Genomic DNA, 15810 nt, shown 5'->3' on the forward strand with positions numbered 1-15810 from the left:
GACCTTACAGTACTGTCATAGCCCCATCCCCCTGTGGCCATGGCCCCTCGCCATCTCTTGCAATAATCCTTTTGAACAGAGCCTCCCCTTACCTATGTCAGAATTTGTTCTTATTTGGCCGAGGGTATGGAAAATGTGCGCGTTTTAAATTGGGGACCAGTTCTAAAGTCAGTGATGGCGTTAAATGTGTATGTAACAGCTCTGCTGGACACGCGAGAAAGTCAAGAGTATGCCAACTGGAAAGGTGCTCCACCCATCCTTAGGGAACCGTGCAAAGGAGAGGTTCTGCAGAATCCAAGCCACGTGCCCCCAAAGTCACCCTTCCATGCATCCACTGTGTGTATGTACGTGTGCGTCTGGGATCCAGGGCAATGTGAATTTTCTTTTTATTTGGGAGATTGTTCACAGAAAACAGATCCTCTTTTCTCTCGTCCACCTATTAATTGTTTACAATATTTGTATATCTATGCAAAATACTTGAATGGGCTGTGGTGCCTTTTTTCCTTGTTTGTATTTAATTAAATTGTCATTTGAAATGTTGTCTGGTTTGGCAACTCCTGTTTGTTTCTTTGTTTTAACGTTGCACTGGCCAGCCTGGATAGGATCCATCACCGAGGACTCCTCTGAAGAGTTCCTACAGAGACCGTCTGTCCAGCCTGTGAGGCCACCACGGAAGATCTTGAGCCACAGAAAAGCCCTGGGTTTTCCCATGACCAGTCGAGGGAGCTGTTTGTCTTTGCACCTGGACACAGGCCAGTCTAGTTTTAATAGGTCTGGGGGTCACTCACGGCATGAATGATATAGATCGACTTGAGGATTTGTGAGAGCTTAAAAGTATTCACATGGGGCTTCCCTGGTGGCGCAGTGGTTGAGAGTCGGCCTGCCGATGCAGGGGACATGGGTTCGTGCCCCGGTCTGGGAGGATCCCACATGCCGCGGAGCGGCTGGGCCCGTGAGCCATGGCTGTTGAGCCTGCACGTCCGGAGCCTGTGCTCCGCAACGGGCGAGGCCACAACAGTGAGAGGCCCGCGTACCGCAAAAAAAAAAAAGTATTCACGTGAAGCTCTTAGCACTGTGGTTGGCTTCTCGTAAGGGCTCAGGCATGGGATGGGTGTCTTGCACTGACGCTATTCCCCAAACAGCCTTTCCCTCTCTAGTGAAGGCGTGGCTGTAGAAGGCACTGGAGGGACCTCCTTGGCAGCCAGAACTCTCCAGAGATTGGGGACTGGCCCCCCGGCACTAGAGGAACCAATTTAATTGTTCCGTGTCCAAGGAAAGCCAAGATGTAAGTATCAAGTAAACACACTCAGAGGTCTTTATTCCTGACCCTGCAGACCACGCTCTCAGGGCCTTCAGATTACAGTCATTCTCAAGATCCAACATGTTGCATTGATTTTAGTTACAGAGAGAAATCCACATTCATTAAAAACTGTGGCTTTGAGCCTGGCGGTGCAGGAAGCCGGTCTGTTCCTTGGAGCTACAAGGCCAGCAACAGTTTGGCCTGGGCTTGGCTATGCTTAGGGCACAGGACATAAACACAGGCACGGGTGTGGAGTTACACAGGGGAGGCTCTGCACCAGCTTGGGGGCTGAGGGCCAGGTCTTCCTTCTTTACAGATATACTGGCTCCCTTACCTCCCTGTCAATGGTCCTCATATCAACTCTCACATTCTTGCTGCTGGAGAGAAGACAGGAAGGGAGGGGATATTAATTATGTCTCTCTCCAGCTGCTCTTGCTTTTTGACTGCCTCTGGTCAAATGTGAGGGGACCAAAGGCAGTCCCCAAAGCAGGTGGTGGTGGAGCAGTCGTGACACACTGCTTCCCAGTGTGGGCAGCTCATCAGTGGAGCTGGGGACTTGGTGGTGATCTGGTCAACAGCCAGATTGCACCCCGTGCCGAGCTTACACCCCCCGACTTGGTCACTGAAGTTCAAAGCTGATCCCACTGGCCAAGCCTCTAAGGCTTCAGCCCAGAAGTTACCCAGAGGGGACTTTCCTGGCGGTCCAGTGGTTCAGAGTCTGCACTTCCACTTCAGGGGGTGCGGGTTCAGTCCCTGGTCAGGGAACTAATAAGATCCCACATGCCGCGCAGTGTGTCCAAAAAAAAAAAAAACAAGTTACCCAGAGCCTTTTCCACCTGGGTTCTTGGTTCACCACCAGAGTAAACACAAAAGTTAGCCCCTGGTTTCCAGAGAGCCTGTGTCTGCTTTCCTGACTGCCCCTTACTCTTCTCCCCATCTCCCCAAATCATACTGGTTTACTCCTTGAGGAAAAGGAAAGTGCATTCTGCTCGACAGCCAGGCTACTTTTAAGAGCAGTGCAATCGCTGTTCTCTTTGGAGAGTGAGGCAAAATGAAACACTGGGCTTGGCCAGCAGAGCTTGGCTGGGAAGCAAGCACCTTTTGTTGTTGTTGTGTTGTTTTGAGTTCTCAGATAACTGCCTGAATGTCTCCATGACTGACTCCTTAGGATGTGTCTAGAGAGGGAAGGGTGGGGAAGGGGTCGGGCGGATGGAAACAGATGCTGACCTCCAGGCTGGCTGCTCCCGGGAACGGGGCTGGTGGAAGTGTCTCCCTGAGACGTCAGGCGGCTTTCACAGTAAGCAGGTCAGCTGAGGTCTCGCCTCTGTCTCCGAAGATGAGGTGGCAAATGCAACAAGACGTTTTACAGTAATTGTGTGTCTGTTGGTTCCGGGTGGGAGGCACGGCGAGTTGCTCTCTGGGCCTCGGAGGGCCAGCTGCACTTCAGTCTTGGGCTCAGGAACGGTGAATCCGTCTCAGGAGGAGAACCAGTGCGAAGGATTTCCTGATGACCAACGTTTCAGGGAAGCTCTTGGCTTGTGCTACATTCAACGGATCAAATGCTATCTTCTTCCCAACAACACAGAGGTGGCACCGAGGAAACAAGGAGGACGGGAGGGCCGGGGACCTGCTGGCACCAATGCGTAGGAGGGTATTTGGTCACTGAGGCTGTGTTTCCAGGAGGTTCTGCCACCACTGCTCACTGGGTAGGGATTTTTCTCCCGGAAACAGCGGTGAGGTATAAATGAACGTCTGAAGAAAAGAGAGCCCACTGGTAAGAGCTGTGTTGAAAATAACCAGGTGGCTCTGAAATTGAGCCGTCAGGCTGTACCACAGGGCTCACCCTCTCACTCATGTATTCCAAGCTTTACGAATGGACTATAAATACTTCGGGCTTCTTCTCTGGTGATGGGGCGCTGGAGAGTTCTATGCTGTCCACAAGAACATTCTTGTCTTCGAGTCTAATGATGCTGGGCTCTGGGGCGGGAGGCGGGGTTGGGTTTTTGTGCATGTGGGGCAGGCTGGTCCGGCTGACGTCCAGGTCTTTGAAAGCGTGAAGCGTGAACACACCCAGGATGATGGTGACAAAGCCAGAGAGGGTGCCCACAATGTCCACGGCCGACATGCTGTGCCACTCCTTGAAGAGGACGACGGAGGAGGTCACCACCATCGAGGTGAAGAACACGTAGTAGATGGGGAACACCAGGGAGGTATTAAAGATGTCCAGCGCCTTGTTGAGGAAATTGACCTGAGTGCTGAGCGAAAGGGCCAGCACGAGGGACAGGATGTAGGGGAGAGGGTGCCGCATAACTGGCAGCCCCTGGAAGAAGTTCTTAATGGTGATGCCCAGACCCTTGACGGCGGTCACGGAGAAGGCCCCGATCACAGAGCAGATGACGATGTAGATGAGGATATTCCTTTGTCCATAACGTGGGGCGATGACGAAGATGAGGATGAGGCAGGACACCAGCAGAAGCACAGCAAACACGACGTACCCTTTGTGGGGGATGGAGACAGGTAACCTGACCTGGGAGGATGCCAGTAGCCTCTAGAGCCCTCCACTCATGGCAATAGGATGTCTCATTAAGAACCTAGGCTTGGGGGCTTCCCTGGTGGCGCAGTGGTTGAGAATCCGCCTGCCGATGCAGGGGACACGGGTTCGTGCCCCGGTCTGGGAAGATCCCACATGCCGCGGAGCGGCTGGGCCCGTGCGCCATGGCCGCTGAGCCTGTGCTCCACAACGGGAGAGGCCACAACAGTGAGAGGCCCGCGTACCGCAAAAATAAATAAATAAAGAAAGAACCCAGGCTTGGGACTTCCCTGGCGGTCCAGTGGTTAGGACTCCGTGCTTCCGACGCAGGGGGTGCTGCTTTGATCCCTGGTCAGGGAACTAAGATCCCACATGCCACCACCTGGTGTGGCCAAAAAAATTTAAAAAAAGAGAATGTGGGCTCTGGAGTCAAACATGGGTCCCAGTTCCAGCAACACAACTTTTTAATAACTTGTACAAGTTATTAATTAAACCCCCAAGACCTCAGTTTCCTCTTTGTAAAATAGGATTAATATTAGGACCTTCCTCATAGGAGTTTTTTTGTAGGATTAAATTAATACATGCAATTGACGGAATGCTACCCCCCCCCCATTTACATGTTGAGTGCTAATCCCAAATGGGATGGTATTCGGAGGTGACGTCTTTGGGAGGTGATTCAGGCATGAGGGTAGAGCCCTCAGGAAGGGAATACTGCCCTTATAAAAGGGACTCCACAGAGCTCCTTTGCCCTCTACACCAGATGAGGACACAGCGAGAAGCTGTCCATCTATGAACAAAATCTATCGGGCCTTGATCTAGGACTTGATCGTGATCCCCGGAACTGTGAAACGTAAGTGTCTGTTGTTTATAAACCACCCAATCTACGATATTCTGTTAAAACAACCTGAACTAAGACAATGCAAACAAGGCATTTAGAACAGTACCTGGCACATAACGAATACATAATAATAGCATCGCTACCTATCAGACTGGGAACCTGTAAGCTAGCCTCAGTACCAGCCCATCAGCATTCCTCCCTGAGCTTGCTGCCTCCTCCTCCACATGGCAGCACCCGAGATGGCCAGAACCCAGTCAGACCTTTAACATGGTTCACGCCCAGGGCCTTCCTGCTCACTGGGAGCCCGGAGCCTACCTGTGTCTTTCATCTTGGCAGCCATCTCCACGATGGTGGTGATCTTCTCTTCCTCGGGGGCGTGTATCACCATCACTGTGCTGCCGGCCACACAGATCACACAGCCCAGCTTCCCCAACAGGTTCAGACTCTCTCCCAGGAAATATGAGGAAAGGATGGCACTGCATGTGAAAGTGGAGAAAGGGATTACAGCAGCCAGCCCAGTCCCAGCATCCTGGAGAAAAGTGAGGGCTGAGCAAGGGCTCACTACTCTCACACGTGGAAGCTTTTCTAGACCCCCTAGGAAATGTGTGAAATAGAAACTTATTTAGGGGAGGGTTACAGTGTGGGCTGGAGGAATCGACGACATACATGTGAATTTCTTTCATTTTAGAGACTGACAATATCCCCAAAGAGAAGAGTTGGAAGAGCCCTTCAAAGCACTCTTGTCTAACTTCCTACCCAATGAGCACATCTTCTCTTAACATTGCAAACAGAAGGCTTTCAGCCTTGGCTTGTATACCTCTGGTGGCAAGCAGCTCCCCCCTTCACAAGGCAAATGAATCCCTTGTAGGTTCATTCTGTTATTAACCCAAAATATGGTAGTTTCTACTCATCCCATATCTATTCCTTGAGCCATACAAAACAAATTCATTCCTTCTTCCATTTGTATATGCCAATATAAACAACCACAGTGACACTTGGGCACACTTTACATACTAGATATTGTGCTAAGAACTTCCCATTTATTATCTCACTAACATCTTGCAACTCTGAGAAGTAAAATATGTCCATTTTATAGATGAGAAAACTGAGTCCCATAGAAGCTTAAATGATGGCAAGATCATACAACTGGTAAGACACGAGCCAGGATTTGAACTCAAGTTCTGTCTAATTATAAAGCCTATGGTTTTTCCTCTACACCTCACCGAGAAGAATTCTCCTGACTTCCTTGAGTCTTTTCTGGACAAAACACCTGCAGTTCCTTGCTGTTCCTTGGTGATGTGACTTTCATTCCCGTCACATCCTCCAAATGAGCCAGCAAAGGTGAAGGAAGAAGGGTGGTGAGACGAGACAGGTACAATCGCTGGGGCATGCTTCTGTTTCTTTAAACAGGTGGCATTAGTTTAGGGCAAAGACCTGTTGGCTGACCTAAGGTAACCCAATGAGCCTCATGAGTCCTGCTTAAAGGTATCAGGAAAGAGGGGATTGATGTCTAACCTCCTTTGAATGTCTCCCATCTCTCCTCTAAAACTCCCAAAACCATTTTACCCACAATGCCTGTTCATCAGCGCCCAGTAGCATTAGCAAAGGCAGAGGTCACACAGTGGAGGATCCCCTACCGCTCCCAACTTCCCGGGATGGGAATCTGTAAACTAATCAGATACGCAATACTGGTATCTCAGCTACATCAGCCAACCGTGCCATGTGAGTCACGGCTCTATCTGGTTTTTGACTGCATAAATGCTGCACAATTGTCATCAAGCTGGTAAAACAAAACAGGAAATTACAGGTACTGGGTGTGGTGGCCTAGGGACTTACCGGGGCTCCAAGGTTAGGGTGACAATCAGAGCCAGCTTCAAATGGGGCTCAGGACCCCCACAGAGGAACTGTGTTTGTAGCTTGGGAGGAATGGGGCAATGGGAAGCACACACATTTAATATCAGCTATCTTTAATACCATCAAACATCTTCCAGGCCATGGGGCCTAGTGGTTAAGCACCCAGACTCTGAAATTAGACTGCCTGGGAGGGAATCCTGGCCCAGCCTCCTGGGACCTGGGTGACCTCCGCCAAGATGCTTAACCCCTCTTGGCCTCAGGTCTCCCCTCCTTTCTAATTAGTAGGGATGCTGTGAGGATTAAATGAGGGAATACATTTAGAACATTTAGCACAGAGTAAACCCTCAATCTATGTTAGCTGGGGTTATTCTTCAGCGCCTGCTCTGTACTAGGCACTTTCTGTGCATCATCTCATTTAGTCCTTAAATCAATGCCTTCAGGCAGGTATTCTGAACATCCCCACTTAGCAGATGGGAAATTGAGGCTTAGAGTAGTTAAGTGACCTGCCATGTAACTACAAAGTGGCAGAGATAAGGTTAGATAGAACCCAGGGAGGGTTAATCTAGGGCTTGTACTTTCAACTTGTGTGCTTCTCCTATTGGGGCACCAAAACACTGACATGAGACATTCAGCCTTGCAACAGGGGAAGCCCTTCCACCAGGCTTGGCCTGCCCCTTCACCGCCCAGGCAGCAAACCATCCAAGGGTGCGGAGCTCTGAACAGCACACTGCCTCTTTCTGGAAGCTGAGACTGACCCAGGTCCTTGACTGCAAGTAGCAATTGACCCCATGTGCAGTTCCGGACATCAACAAACTGAAAATAGGAAGAGACAGCAAGAGAGGTGACAACAACCTTATGAGGATACTCAGCGCTCCCAGTGGTGTGACGACTGTCGCAGGAGCAAACGCATAGGCCCCAAAGTTGGCAACTTCTCCGGCAGCCACTAGGAAATTAAGGGGGAAGAGAGGTCACAGTGGCTCTGATGCGCCATCTCCAGCCCAAATGAATCTGGGTGGAGACGGCTTCATTCAGTGTTCAATCATTCACAGAATCCCAGACCAGCATTCCTTAAAATCCCCACCCTTATGCCGTCTCCCTGCAGAATCTGGTCTGAAGGTCAGGCCCAGATGATCCTGACCAAATCCTCCCATGTTAAAGATAGGGAGGTGGCCTGGAGTCCAGGGTCACATGGTGCTTTCTGGTTCTTGAGGTCCCTTGGCTTCTAGCCTAGGCACGGTTAAGTGTATCTCAGGGACTGCGAATGATTGGTCCGTATCTTCAAGGTAGGCTCTAGAAAGTGTTAATTATCAAATAAAGACACAGCTACAGTTACTGATTCTCCAGATACCAAATGGTCCACGGAGCCGTCTTTCCCAGAGGAGTTATGGATAGTCTAGATTGACAGGCGGGTGGTTAGAAAGTCAGACATTCCCAAAGGGCCTACCTCTCCCCATATGAGTTTCCAGTTTGCAGACTCCTGCAAGTGCCTCTTCTGTCTCCCTGCTCATAGGGAATGACCTGGGTCTGCCCTTTGAAAGCAGATGATGAATGCGATAACTCTGGCTAAGACAGGGATCAAAACCTGACTTAGGGGATTACAAATCGAAAGCTGGCTAATTTTCCATCCCAAAGAATTAGGGTTTGAAAGCCAGTGCGGGTGGGTGGAAAGGAATGTGTGAATGTGAAAATGTGGGCAAACCTTAGGTGGCAGACCAGCCATGTTCTAAGTGAGCCAACAATTGCCTGTGGGATGGGGCAGCTGACTTGGGAGTCCCAGGCTGTGCCCTGCAGGAGTCCAGAAGACTCCAGGGGGCAGTCATAGCTCCCTGAATTTCAGGGGAAGTTGAGAAATTACACCTTTATCACTACCAGCTCTGTACAAACCTCTCTGGGGACAGATGCTTTATGGATGAAAGACTGACTTTGGATGGAGAAAGTGACCTGAGATGCAGGTAAAATGTTCTACCTGCAAAGACTGTTTAGATTCTCCCCCTAGAAATCTGGGCCTTGGATTCATATTTTGCACAATAGAGACAGAAATGCCCCGTCCACCCCTCCTTTCATCTCTGCCTCTGTCATCAATAGGGCACTGTCCTTAGTAGCAAAGATCCCACTTACTGGTGAGAAATCCAGCCCACCACATTGCATCCTTCAGGTAGCCGTAGCCTCCGTCCACTGTAGAAAGGAATGGGCATGAAGTTAGAGGTCGGCCGTACTTTCTCAGGACCTTTCCTTCTCTACCTTCACTCGCCAGTCTCTAAGGGTTCAGTATATGTCAGCTGTGGTGAGTCCTCCAGGCCTGCTTCTGGGCCCTGTCCTGGGTGAGTTCATCCCTTCCAAAGTTTTAAATTCCATCTAGATACCCTATGTCATATGTGCACCCTGATCCTTTCTTCTTAGCCCTGATGTATATCCAGTTGCTTACTTGGCAACTCTTGGGTCTCGCACAGGCATCTCAAACTCTGTCCCGAATAGAACTCTTGATTTTTAAATGCTCCCTACCCACCAAATGAAGCTCAGTAAGCGGCACCTCCGTGTACCTAGTTGCTTAAGCCAGAAACCAGGGAATCACACCTGACCCTCCCACTACTCCACCTTCTGCATCCATTCCATCCTGCTGATTCTGTCTCCAAAATGCATTTCACGTGTGTCCACTCCACTGCCACCCCACCACCCAACTCCCAGGCACTACCACCTCTGGTCTGGGTTGAGGCAACTGCCTCCTAGGACTCCTCTGGTTCTTCTCTTGTCCCTTATAATCCATTCCTTTCATAGTAGCCAGGAGTCTTTTTTTTTTTTTTTTTGCGGTACGCGGGCCTCTCATTGTTGTGGCCTCTCCCGTTGCGGCCTCTCCCGTTGCGGAGCACAGGCTCCGGACGCGCAGGCTCAGTGGCCATGGCTCACGGGCCCAGCCGCTCCGCGGCACGTGGGATCTTCCCGGACCGGGGCACGAACCCGTGTCCCCTGCATCGGCAGGCGGACTCTCAACCACTGCGCCACCAGGGAAGCCCAGCCAGGAGTCTTTTAAGAATTATGTCACTCCTCAGCTTCTAGCTGGCCAGTGGCTTCGAAATGCTCTTAGGATAAAGACCAGAATCCCTAACCAGCCTGTTCATAGTGTTGACCCTGCTCACTTCTCCAAAGGCTTCTCCTGCCACACTTCCTACTACAGTCTAGCTGCTCAGGCTGTCTTTGAGTTCTTCAAAAATGATGAGCTCTTTTTGGCCTTACGGGCTTTGCATGTGCTTTTCCCTGTTTGGAATAGTCTTCTTAACAATATTTGCCTATATCTACACTTACTCTACAGGTCTCTGCTTGAATGCTGCTTCCACTAAAATGCCCTCCCTGGTCCCCTTATCTTTATTGTTTCCTCGGGATTCTCTCTCATCACACTCAGTTCTTCTCCTTAATGACACTTGTCATTTATAATTTGATCTATTTATTTTCTGAAATTTCCCCCACTAAAATGGAAGCTTCATGTAGCCAAGAATTTTGTCTGCTTTGTTCACATGATGGACTCAGAGCCTGGCACATGGTCAATACTCAGTATTAGCAATGAGGATGATGATGATTTAGGGTGGGTTTTAGACAGTTTTGTGAAAATCCCAAAGTTGTATGTTGCTTTTTGTGAATGCCCTTTTTTCTAAGATGGTCTTTAACTTTCATCAGGTTCCGCAAGCAGTCAGAATCTCCCATAAAAGTGCTCTGAGAGCATTTTACTCTGAGTTGAAATCTCAGAAGATATTGGAAGAGCAGATTGGAGAAAAAATGGATTCCGGGGAAGCTGCCTTTCTGAATGGTCAGTGATACTTGCTCTGCTCTCTCCTGAGTGGAAGCAGCTGTTTTTCTGGCACTCTGGGAGGTCTCTGGCCTTTCAAACCCTTGTCCAGAAGAGGAGATAGAGCAGCAATGACCACTGATCCTGACTTCATGCCCACACCTCACATCTCTCCATTTTAGAGCACACCCGGCTCTAGTCCAGGGTATCCAACTGTCTGTCAGGCTCTCCCACTTAGATCACAGTAAAACTAACACTGGTGCTTTACTCCACGCTAAGCATCTTTCTAAACATACCACATATCTTCACAACAAGATATAGCTGGAACTATTCCTATCCCCATTTTTTCAGATGAGGAAACTGAGGCAGAAAAACTATTTTTCTGGCCCAGGATCATATCACCTGGAATTGAGGAGCTAGAATTGGAACACAAACAGTCTGCTTCCAAAGCTCAGTGTCCCATAGAACATTAAACTGAACACGTCCAAACCTGAACACATCATCTTCCTATAAACCTGCTCCTCCTGCTTTCTTTGTCTCAGAAAATAGCACCATCATCTCCCCAGTTGCTCAAAGCAGAGCGCTCTGAGTCACCTTGACTCATTTTTTCATCCTCCCCTTGGGGCCAGGCAACACCAAACCCAAACCCAGTAAGTCCTACCTTCAAAATCTATCTCTGGACTTCACCACTTGTCTCCATTCCCACTGCAATTTCCTGGCCCAAGTTCTGTTGTTTTTCTCCCCAAATTGGTCTCCCACCCTCCAGTCTTGTCTCCTAATCCACTCTGCACCCAGCAACCAGAGATCTTTTCAAATCGTAAATCGAACTATGTCACTCCCCTGCCTAAAACCTTTGTCACTTACAATTACACTCAAACTCTGGAGCCCGGTTTACAAGACATTTCATGAGCTGGCCCTCACCCCATCTCTTACCCCTCCATGCTCTAGCCATCCTGAGACATTTTCAGCTTCTAATATCACTCATGCTCTCTCACCCCTGGGCCTTTGCACATGCTGTTCTTTCTGCCTGGAATACTACTTCTTTCTCTTTTCCCCTCACCTTGTTATCTCCACATCATGTAGGTCTCAGCTTCTAAATCAACTCTTACAGAAAACCTCCCCTACCCCTCAAGCCTGGCTTTACATGGCCCTCCAAAATATTGCCATAACATTCTTCATTTTCCCCATGATAGCATTTAACATGCTACAGAACAACTGTTTATCCACTTGCCTGTCTCTTCCACTCAACTCAATGCCCCACAAGGGCACTGTGTCCCCAGGTCTAGCACGGCACCTGGCACACAGCTGGTACCCAATGAATGATGATTAAATGAACAAATCTTTTAACATAGGAGTCCTTTTCTCAACAATCGTTTCATGGATACACGTCTTATTTTTCAAACAAGCAAATCCGTGTGGACAGAGAGTCAGTAATTCTTTTGTAGCCTATAAAGGAGCTCAGATTGATAGTACGTGAGGACGCACCAGTGTCTGACATTGTTCTGGGCAAAGGTATTATATTCCCACTTTGTAGGGAGATTGTGACTTGCCTGTGATGACACAACTGGTAAGAAATAAAACCAGGACTAGACCTGGGGTTTCGGATTCTTGGCCCTGAGACTTTCCCCTGTCTTCACCCCAATTAACTGATCATGTAGTTCTCAGGAACTACTGGATTACAAAGGAAGGTCTCCTGTTGTTGGTGGATCGGCCTCCCAACGGGACTGACAATGAGCCTTTTGTGCCTATCTAGGACAGGTTCTCAAACCGCTACGGTGGACCCCGTGAAGGGAGGTTCACGGGGCTGGCCGAGGGCTCGCCACCCAGCGCCCCATCCAGCCCCGCCCCCCAGGAGCCTACCAGCCCGCGTGGCACCAGAGGCCACCAGTCGCTGGAGGCCCTTCTTCTTGAGGATGACGCTGCTGCCGATGAGGAAGCTGGACAGGATGGCCAGCCCCAGGCCGACGTAGAAGCTGTATTTCTGCCTGAACCCCTCCTGCCAGCTGCTGGAGATGACACTGCTGGGCGCCTGGGGGCTGAGGTCGCCGACGATCTGGCACAGGACTTGTTGGGAGGAGCAGTACAGGCTGATCAGGGAACCTAGGGAAGACCACGGTGAGAGTCACGCTGGGGGCATTTGCATGCAGGCTAGGGACCTTCGTGAACTCATCAAGTGCTTCCAACCATGTGTCACATAAGTGCTGTCTTTGATTCCCACTTCATAGATGTGGAAATGGAGGCCTTGCCTAAGAACACAGGCTGTCTGACTCCAGAACTCCAGCACCTCACCACTAAGTCAGACGGATGCCCCCCCCCCCCCCCACACACACCACATAGGGCCCCACAGCTCTCGGGCCTCATCGAATCCAACCTCCCGGCCTCCACAGGAATCCCCTCCCAGCCTCTGGGCACATGGGCCTCCAACAGCTCAGGATCATACAGGGATTCTCCCCTCCCAGAGGCCTCTTCATTTACGTATCCCTAACTGCAGCCCTAGTGCAGAGTCCTGACAGGTAACAGGAGGGAGTGAGGCTGGAGCCCACAGCCCCTCCTAGGCCTGAAGATGATGAAATACGAGCATCCTTGCTTGTCAGAACCGACCATCCCCGGGCCTTACTTCGAAGACCTCTGGTGCTTGTGGTCAGGGCTGAGGCCTCCTTCCGGCCTCAGAGACATCAGTGTCCCTGCCACCCCAGGCAGGATCTGTCTTTAGCTCTCCTTCCAAGTCCTAGAGTCCATGAGAGTCAATCAGTTCTCATGCCCTTGGGCCAGCACACCCTTGCTGGCTCTTCTGGCACAAATACCAAGGACAACAGGACAAACTTGGGCATGCGGGGCAGACCCTCAGTCAGAAGAACTAAGCTGCCCAAGTTCAAGGAGACAGTACAAAGCACAGGCAATAATCCTCTGGTACTCCCAGGGCCCACCACCCTGGGGCTTCTCAGGAGCATCCCTTATCATGGAGACGGCAGAGTGGTCATGCCCAGGGTTTTAGCTGAAGAAACTGGGGCCCTGATAAGCTTGGTAACCTGCCTAAGGCTACACTGGTGGTAAGTGGTGAAGCCAGAATTGCTTCCCTAGCCCATATCATACCGAAGTTCATGCTCTCAGTCACCAGCGCCCCCCGCCCCCCCCCCACACAACACACACACACAGACACAGCAGGTGGCAAGGGGGATGGGGTGTCATTTAGCCTCTTGAAGGTTACCTTAAAACATGAGCTCCCTGATAACATTTAAAAATCAGGAGATTTCCCATGAAAGTCCAGCTTCAGGGCTGCCTTTGCTTACTCTGCTGGGCACACGGTCCCACAGGCAACAGTAAGCTGTGGCTCAGCAGTGGTTTTACCCCTAGACAGGATGTGCTCTTTGCGATTCCCCTGAGTCCACACGCGGCTCCCTTCAGTCATTTTTGTTATGTGCTCGGCCCCTATAAGCATCTGACTTTGTGACCTTTGGTAGTAGAAGGTCTTTTTCAAACTGTGGGTCACAAAGACCCAGGCTCGTGTGCCAAGGATGTAGGCCCGGGCCAGGCACTTCTCCTTGAACCAAGCTAGATCTCTAGGCCTGCACTAGAAGGGCCCAAAGTCCAAAAGGCCAGGCAGCTTTAGCTTTGGCATATCTAGAGCACAGAGTGGCACTGTGGCGTAACGAAGGAAGGGCACTGTTGACCTTTCTTCCATGGCACAGGAGCATGGAACAGCAGAGCTGGAAGAGCCCTTAGAAGGCATCCTGTCTAACCCTCTTTCTTTTCAGCTGGGGAAACTGAGGCCCTGAGATGGGGAAGGATTTGCTTGAGTCTCATAAAAGCCTGGTGGCAGAGCTGGGTCTGGAACCCACCAGGGGACGCCCATGTGTCTTCTGCAGTGGGAGACCTCTCTTTCCAACACCTGTGTCACAATCCAGAGAAGATGAGACAAGAAACCATCTGGGTCCCTAATCAAACTTGTTCTGACTGCTCACTCCTGTTCCTCAGTTAGGGCAAGAGTCAAATCCTGGGAGTTCCCTGAGTTCAGGAAAAGAGCCAGAACCTGGGAGGATGTGGGCCAAGGAGGGCGACTCCCAAGAGGAAGGCCAAGCCCATTTCCACCCCCTTCCCCCGCCCTCCTGAAGGTTCACCTCCAGCAGGTGGAGCCAAAGGGTGGGCCTGGCTCTTTGGGGGAGGCTTGAGGCATCCAAGGGGCACAGTGCCCTCCATCGAGTCAAGTCCTCCCACAGGGGTAAAAAGAAAAGGAGAGAGGGCTGATGGCCAAAGGAAATCCAGTTCTGAGGAGTGTGCTCATCTTGACAAATGGGTGTTGGGCCAGATGATTCCTGCTTCTCTTCCTGAATATGCTAAGACTGGGGAACATGTTTTTCCCCAGGGGAAGACGAGGCTGAAAATGGACCGCATCATTGTTCAGAAAACCAAGGCCAGCTAACACCCAACAGGCCCGCTTTGAAAGCTTCACCGGAGAGGAGAAGTTAGAAAAACAGGGATATCCCACAGGCTGCATACCAAGACCAGGTAGGAAAATGGAGAAATACCAAGAAAGGAGATGAGCACAGTACAGGTTTTAGAATCCAAGAGCCCTGGTTCTATATTCCATTTCCCCACTGTACTACCTTGAGCAAGTTCATCAGACTTTTCAGAGCCTCATTTTCCCTACTTCCAGAATGGTGACAGGAAGGTAATAATATCTACCTGCCTTCTAGAGTTGTGTTAAGGATTAACTGGGATAATGCAGGTAAAGAGCCTAGTCCACTACCCAGGTTCATAATAAGAACTTGAGCATAAAGCCCAGAATCTTTCCTTATCCTTTCCTGGGTTGTTCTTTCCCTCCTTTTCCTAAAAGGTGGATGTGGGTTTGGGGGTGGTGAGTCTCTGCGCCCTCTACCCTGTCTTTGATGAGCCCCAGGGGGACAGACCTGGGCAGGTACTAAAATCTGAAGCAACTATACATAAAAGACACCCCCCCCCACACACACACACCTCTTGGTAGACCCGCTCCAATCGATAAATCCCGCCTCTTCCCTCCCACGCACGTCCCCCTTTCTCCCATTCCCCCCTCAGCTACCCAGCTCCAAAGAGGGGGAAAGTCAGCCAGAACCCTGCTCCCTCCCAAGACGGGCCTGAGAACTGGGTGGGGGACGACGCATGCGGACCCCCTCCCCGTTTCGGTCCCCCTGGCAGGAGAGGACGCAGAGGAAAGGAGCAGCAGGGAGGGAAGGCGAAGCGCAGAGCGCACGGGGTCCCCGCTGGCCTCACGCACCGTTCTCGCAGCTGGTGTTGCTGGCCGGCAGCTCCATGGGGCGGACGGTGCCCCGGCTCCCCGGCTCCGGAGCAGGTGGCTGAGATTTGTCCCCCGCGTGGCCGGCGTGCGAGGAGCAGCCGGGGTCGGACCTGGGGGTGGGGAGAATGACGCGCCCCAGAGGGGGAGGGTCCCCGGGGAGGAGCCGCCCGGCCTCTTGGGCAACTCCGTGGGCCTGGGGCCCTGTGCTCGAGTTGGAGTTGCCCGCGGAGGGGCGCAT

General features: G+C 51.0%; 1 protein-coding gene across 2 annotated transcripts; it reads right to left on the reverse strand.

Moving 5' to 3' along the window:
* Positions 1-3167: 3167 nt before the first annotated feature.
* Positions 3168-15810, reverse strand: NIPAL4 (NIPA like domain containing 4; the record flags this gene model as incomplete). Of its 2 annotated transcripts, XM_082835530.1 has the most annotated exons (6): positions 3168-3796; positions 4984-5144; positions 7375-7465; positions 8641-8697; positions 12161-12400; positions 15552-15810. In XM_082835530.1, the coding sequence occupies 6 exons, from the start codon at positions 15808-15810 to the stop codon at positions 3168-3170; spliced, it is 1437 nt and encodes a 478-aa protein (XP_082691656.1). The 2 variants fall into 2 exon arrangements, with proteins under 2 accessions (XP_082691656.1, XP_082691657.1); XM_082835531.1 differs by lacking the exon at positions 8641-8697 and having other exon boundaries at positions 15552-15588.

This window comes from Leucopleurus acutus, assembly GCF_964270905.1.
Source record: "Leucopleurus acutus genome assembly, chromosome: 3".
NCBI classification, from domain to species: Eukaryota; Metazoa; Chordata; class Mammalia; order Artiodactyla; family Delphinidae; genus Leucopleurus; species Leucopleurus acutus.